The sequence below is a fragment of the Sinocyclocheilus anshuiensis genome, unplaced genomic scaffold (genome assembly GCF_001515605.1).
Source record: "Sinocyclocheilus anshuiensis isolate Anshui unplaced genomic scaffold, SAMN03320099.WGS_v1.1 scaffold630, whole genome shotgun sequence".
NCBI lineage: Eukaryota > Metazoa > Chordata > Actinopteri > Cypriniformes > Cyprinidae > Sinocyclocheilus > Sinocyclocheilus anshuiensis.
The window spans coordinates 59,874-66,536 of NW_015542353.1; the positions used below are offsets into that span (position 1 = coordinate 59,874).

Genomic DNA, 6,663 nt, shown 5'->3' on the forward strand with positions numbered 1-6,663 from the left:
CAAGAGTAGTGTTATCAGTCAGGAGAAGGAGGTGGATTTAATTCTATCGTAAGCTCATTTTGTTATTTTTATGATTTGGAGGTTGAAAGTACTGAATGTTTTTACACATTTTTAAAATGTGTAAAAACCAGCCATCTGAGTTAAAGGGAAGTTATCTTTTGTTTAACCCACAACATCTGGCCCTGGATTCTTTATTTTTTTATAGTAAAATTTTGTGGGATTTCATGTCACATGATTAAAGCTTTGTTTGCAAAAATCACGTGACCTGGCCGGTTTGATACGCGCTCCGAGACACTGATTCGAAACAAAAGATTCGCGAATGTTTCGAAGCGTCGTGAAGCAGTGTTTCGAACGCGCCCATCACTACCTACATTCAAGTGTTGATAAAAAAGAATGCTTGAAGCTAGAATACAACTTTTTTTTTTAAGTAGATCTCTTCTTTATTTTGGTGTATTGCACAGTGAGATATTCATACAACAAAATATTCTGGGGACAATGAAATTTTAGTGAAAATCATCAAAAATGCTGGAGGTAGCTGGCGACTTCAAAAACGTTGGCGGGGAAAGAGTTCAAGTCATTTTATTACCCTACTGGGAGAAAATACTTAGACTAGCCTTAGTCTTAGCTGGTCTCCCAGCCTGGCCAGCATGGTTTGGGTTGTTTTTTTCAACAGGGGAAGAATAAATTACATGTGAAAAATTGTACACTGAGCATGTAAACTGACCTGCTGGCAACTGTTGTGTGTGAATTTAAGGAGTAGCAGTCAGTTTTGGCAAGCTGAGCAGGAGGTCGTCCAGTAGAGCACGTGCTGCTGTCAGTTCGGCCGTAGTTAGCGCTGTGAATGTGTATGACAGTCCCATGCTCTGAAAACATCAATTCAATATTTTACAGTCTCTGGGATGCAAAAAAAAGTCATCATATAATACAATTTTGGGGATTTTGGCAAACTCTGTAATGCATTAACTGAAATGTTAAAAATAAGCAACAATCAATTAAGAACAGAATACACACCACAGGTCAGGGCACTCGTCTCATGTTCACAGACCAAACTTGAACCTACAGTAAACAGAGTGATAATTTAAAGCAGTTTAAAAAATTTAAATATAAAATAAATGTGAAGCAGGCTTAGTGAGTAATGGTTTATTTATATGTGCTTTGCCTTATGAAAAAGAGCTGTGCATAATTGTATCGAATGTACACTTGTAGTATTTACTTGTAGTGTAAAAAGAGTAATTTAAATCTTAAAAGTGTATTTAAAAACCGTATTTGTAGATAATATAATATTAATAAAATATAAGGCCACTTAACACTCTCTTAATACTCTCATGACTGTTTCTTAACACAAGTATACATTTCATAAGTGCACTTTGTAATGTCAAATTATTTTTGTTGTAAAAGTACATTTTATATCATTTTGGAAAGTCCACCCAATTGGCCCAACAAATGGTGGCTGAAGGTTTCCTGCATGTTTGGTCTTTTCGATAAGCAAAGTAATTTCAATTAAACTCTAATCTCTAACTCTAACCTTGAATTTTCTCCAGGTATGGAGAAAATCTCTGATCATGACCTATATATACCTATAGGTCTCCTAGCCTGGCCAGCATGGTTTGGGTTGTTTTTTCAACGGAAAGACTAAATTACATGTGAAAATTTGTACATTGAGCATGTAAACTGACGTGCTAGCGACTACTGTGTGTGAAAACTGGGCATCATGCACTAAACGACTGAAGATCACACACTACCAGACTTTAAATTCCTTCCAATCACAACAAACTCACAGAAATGTGTGCACTGTTGCTAAGAGACGCGTGACAAATTAAAATAATGTATGTTTTAAAATCTAAGCCGACCAACATTACTTTCTCTGATAGTAGTTTGAGACATTTCAAGTGATACAAAAAGGAGTTAGGGTTAATTTGAATCAATAATGAAATCTATGGCAAAAAAATGTTTGTCAACGAGCTTTTTTCCAATGACTAAAATGAGACAATGACAAGATGACAATATGGTCATTAAACGATAACTGTGACTGTATCAACATGCAATATCGTTGATGATAAAATACATAACTAAAATGTATTTTTGTTTGCAATTGCCAGATATCAAGGGCCCTATTTTAACGATCTAAGAGCATGGTCTAAAGCACATGGCGCAGGTGCATTTAAGGCGTGTCCGGATTCAAGAGAGAATCGCGATGCCTTCCGAAAATCTCAGAATCTATGCAGAATCATTTCTTGATTCACGATGCATCGATTTATTTTCCTAGCCCTAATATACACACACACACATATATATATATATATATATATACAGTATATATAGCCTGTGTGTGTGTGTGTTAGTATAATAAATAGCCTACAATAAATCAGTACACTACATGAGGCAAAACAAACCATGTGTATGAGTTGTTGGCATTTTGTTGCTTATTGGTGAAAGTGCAATACTTCTAATGAAATGTAAAAATTTATTTCTCAAATGACAACAATCACTGCGATTATAATTTTGAGCAAAATTTGTATCAGATTAACCATTATACAACATGACGAAAATGTGACTTAAGTTTTCATTAAAACTAGACTTTAATTCTCAGACATTTCTTCAACTAATACTTGACTAAACAAAAACAGGACCAAGTTGACTAAATGTGATAAAAACTAAAAAGTATATTTGACACAGGACTAAGACTACAGACTAAATAAAAAAATAGCTGACAAAATGAACACTATATCACTGGCATTCATGTGGAACAATATATTTAGCAATTTACAATTCTGAGTGAACTAAGTGAAGGAAAGGATGGGCAAATGGAAGGAAATGGTGGAGAAGGAACAAATGTGAAGGAAGGACAGGTGAGAAAGAAGGACTCCCACATCTTCACTCAGTGAGATGTGGAAATAGATGTCTGTATGTTAATACACTGATTGTATTGTCCGAATTTCAGGAGATCAAAGTGTCTGAGGTTCTTCCACCCTTAAAACTTTAATCATATTTCAAAGACAACCGAAGTAATTATGCAGTTACATGATGTACTTACATCCTACTTAAGTGGTTCAAAAAAGCACTCTTAAGTTCTACTAATTGAATTTCAAATAAATGTATACATTTTCATTTGATTGAAATTAGCATGGAATTAAATGTCCAAAAACATTACATTAAGTTCCCAGTATATTCTTTTAAAGTATATTATAACCACAATAAGTACTCTTTTAAAAAATATGCTAAAGTGTACTTTTTTGTTTCGGAAGGGTTGCTTGCAGGGGAGAAAAAACTTTTGAACTTTGACTAATGTGTTTCAAAAGTCTCTTGAATCTCAATATTCTAAACACACTTCCTGAAAATAACAGAATGAATGTAGTATCAAACAGGATGATAAATACTCACGAATTCCATGCGGGAGGCAAAAATAAGAGATTGCAAGATACTTGTATGTGCCAAAGCAGGGATCAGTGAAGATCATATGCGTTGCATACACCTCACACCTTTCCCGGCCATTGCAGCTTTACATGTCAAAAAAAAGGAAGACTTACATTAATCATTGCATCTTTATCCCAGCGAACAAAAATGTGTTATAGGAACATTATTAAGCATTGTTTCTGAATGCTCTCTGAATGTTTTAAAAACATTTTCTTAGTTATGCAAAAGTTAAAGAAAACATTAAGAGACTGTTCCATTTTATCATGGGAATGTGACTATTGAACGTTCTCTAAACAAGTAATAAGTAGTAATGTTTTAAAAAGGTTAGACTAATGTCCTACTAAAACATTTTAGAAAAAACATTCCATGGACATTTTATAAATGTGTTTTTAATGCAATAGGCTATTTTGAAAATGTTATTAAAGACTAGACAACTTCAAACATTCTACTGGAAGAATGTTTGTTAACTGAGAGAACCTTACAGAAAATTCCCTGTTAGCTGCAGACGGTATTTAAAGAAGATCATGAACTTTAAAACAATTAATTTATCTACCTTTTCGACACAAAATTCAGTGCATTGGGTGAAAAGCAGTTGGTGTTTTGAAGCTGTTTAGATGGACGTCCTTGAGAGCAGGTGATTTTATCTGTACGTCCATAGTTTGCAGTATTTATCTGAATCTTACCATTTTCTACATGGGGATAAAACAATTGTATTTCTTAAATGAATCCATGTGATCTGATTTCTTGAAACAAAGTAAGAGATATGGAAAAATCACTCACTACATTTCAAATAACCGTATCCACCATGACAAGTCACACTTGTTTCTGGAAGATGATGGAGGATATAAGACAGTTATACAGAGAAGGAAATGATAAAGAACTGGAATTGGAGGAAGAGAGAGAACAAGTCCAAACCTGCTGGGATGCAAATGTAGTTGGTAGTGTAGTACTTGTAGGTGCCAAAACATGGATCTGGTGTGGAGAGTCCTTGAGTGTTTAACCCACACGTTCTCAGTCCATCACACCTGTTTAAAGATAAAGACATATGCAAGTAAACCAGTGCTGCCAGTATTAGGTCTGAGTATGATTCAGTGGGCTATATAACACTTTGAATTGTCAAGAACAGTTTTGGTTCAATATACTTACCTGTTGATCTAAAATAGCCTTAAACCTATACACTTTTTTTTATTTGTTATTTTTATTTAGTAACTTTCAAGAGGGTGTACTCATTTTTGCAACACAAAATGTTATCACTTTGATAAGAAAATCTTATTTTGCTGAATAATTTTAGCATTCTTCTTTGGTAATTGGTGCAAACCTGCTGGGATGCAAATGTAGTTGGTAGTGTAGTACTTGTAGGTGCCAAAACATGGATCTGGTGTGGAGAGTCCTTGAGTGTTTAACCCACACGTTCTCAGTCCATCACACCTGTTTAAAGATAAAGACATATGCAAGTAAACCAGTGCTGCCAGTATTAGGTCTGAGTATGATTCAGTGGGCTATATAACACTTTGAATTGTCAAGAACAGTTTTGGTTCAATATACTTACCTGTTGATCTAAAATAGCCTTAAACCTATACACTTTTTTTTATTTGTTATTTTTATTTAGTAACTTTCAAGAGGGTGTACTCATTTTTGCAACACAAAATGTTATCACTTTGATAAGAAAATCTTATTTTGCTGAATAATTTTGGCATTTATCTTTCGTAATTGATCAAGCAGGCTTGTTGGAACATTACATCTCCAAAGAACCCTAACATGTCTTCTAAGTAAAGAGTAATTGCTGAATTTGTTAAGTTTTAGAGGGGGTGTACTCATTTATGCTGTGCACTGTATTTCCTCTTACCGTTTATAGATCACAGGGACATTTATTGAACACCAAGTATTAGATATTTGACTTTGTGGTCGTCCAAAGCTGCAAATTTGGCTGCTTGTGCGGCCATATGTTGCTGATTGTACACTGATCACACCAGTATCTGAACAGAAGAAAAATATCATTTGACAATGGATTACTGTTTACAACAATAACAATAGTATATATAAATAAATAACTTTAGACACAACAACATCTTACCACAACTGAGATGCTGTACAAAGCCATCACATGTAACTACAGTCTCTGAAAAATGAAAGAGTGCAGCTTCAAGATATTATTTGTCATTTGTAACAAGGTGTGATTGACAAACTATAAGGATAAAAACAATAAACTCAAAATAGGAAAATACTAAATCTGTCAGATTTACATATAAGGCTGTCCAATAAGAAGAAAAAAAGAAGAAAAAAAAAACACTAGTTCAAAACACATACAAAGTTCTTACAAATGTACTTATTGTATTTATGGTGGTTTAATGTACTCTTTTATTATAAAACTCCGGAATTGTTCATTCATAAATATCATTATGTTTTGGGGGAGTTGCACCGCATGACATATATAACCTGAACTAACCTAATAATGTAAATAAGAATAATAAAAACATACAGTAGTGACATATTCACCACAACCCACCCAACTAAACAACAACTATATGAAATTTAAAGCTGGACAATTCAGTCAAGTAATCTTTGCTTAACTGCTGATTGTTGATGTGGTTCATGGATAATGAAATACCTGCAGATATCAGCAATCTGGAGTTCAGAAGCACCACTGTAAGACAACAACAGAAGATAAATGATTAACATCCCTGTGCAATGCTAATCTTAAAGTCATTCAAACTGTTCTCAACCCTAAATTTAACCCAAATGTCTAAAAGTGCAACTATACAATAGTGTCCACTGTGCGTCTGATTTTGCAATTTAATCAGATGAAAGAAACTTACAGGTAAGCAGGAGGACACTGAGAGAGAACATGGTTCTGCTGTCACAGTCAAAGGTGTGGATGTAGCCTCTGATGAGCTGATCCATATTTATACAGTCTGTTTTCTGATTATTCAATCAGATAAGAATCTTAAACTCTTAAACTTATTTGGAAAGTAAAGACATCTGTGTAAAAAATGTGATGTTGAGCAAACACTTATTATAATAGGAACTTACTTGATCATTTCTCAATAGCGCAAATATTTTCACATCACATATTTCACAGTGCATATTTTTTCCATTAAATTAAACTCACCTGAAAGTAAATGAGGCAATTACATATAAGATTTTATAGAGTCTGTCCCTCCAACAGAGATGAAGTCGGGTCTTGAATCTTGTACAAACTCCCGTTCTGGATGTTGATGCAGAGGCCAATTTTCACGTGTTCCACCAAGA

General features: G+C 34.1%; 1 protein-coding gene across 1 annotated transcript in view; it reads right to left on the reverse strand.

The window, feature by feature from the left end:
* The window catches only part of LOC107691554 (L-rhamnose-binding lectin CSL2-like), a 7,509-nt gene extending 1,231 nt beyond the window's left edge, over nt 1-6,278 (reverse strand). The window contains exons 1-10 of the mRNA XM_016490198.1: nt 6,231-6,278; nt 6,023-6,058; nt 5,489-5,533; nt 5,261-5,390; nt 4,733-4,842; nt 4,195-4,239; nt 3,968-4,103; nt 3,382-3,497; nt 1,012-1,056; nt 725-863 (exon numbers count right to left, since the gene is read on the reverse strand). Coding sequence (XP_016345684.1) covers nt 725-863; nt 1,012-1,056; nt 3,382-3,497; nt 3,968-4,103; nt 4,195-4,239; nt 4,733-4,842; nt 5,261-5,390; nt 5,489-5,533; nt 6,023-6,058; nt 6,231-6,261 — 833 coding nt within the window. The 5' untranslated portion in view covers nt 6,262-6,278. The remainder of the gene's footprint in view (nt 1-724; nt 864-1,011; nt 1,057-3,381; nt 3,498-3,967; nt 4,104-4,194; nt 4,240-4,732; nt 4,843-5,260; nt 5,391-5,488; nt 5,534-6,022; nt 6,059-6,230) is intronic.
* Between the last annotated feature and the right edge of the window lie 385 nt (nt 6,279-6,663).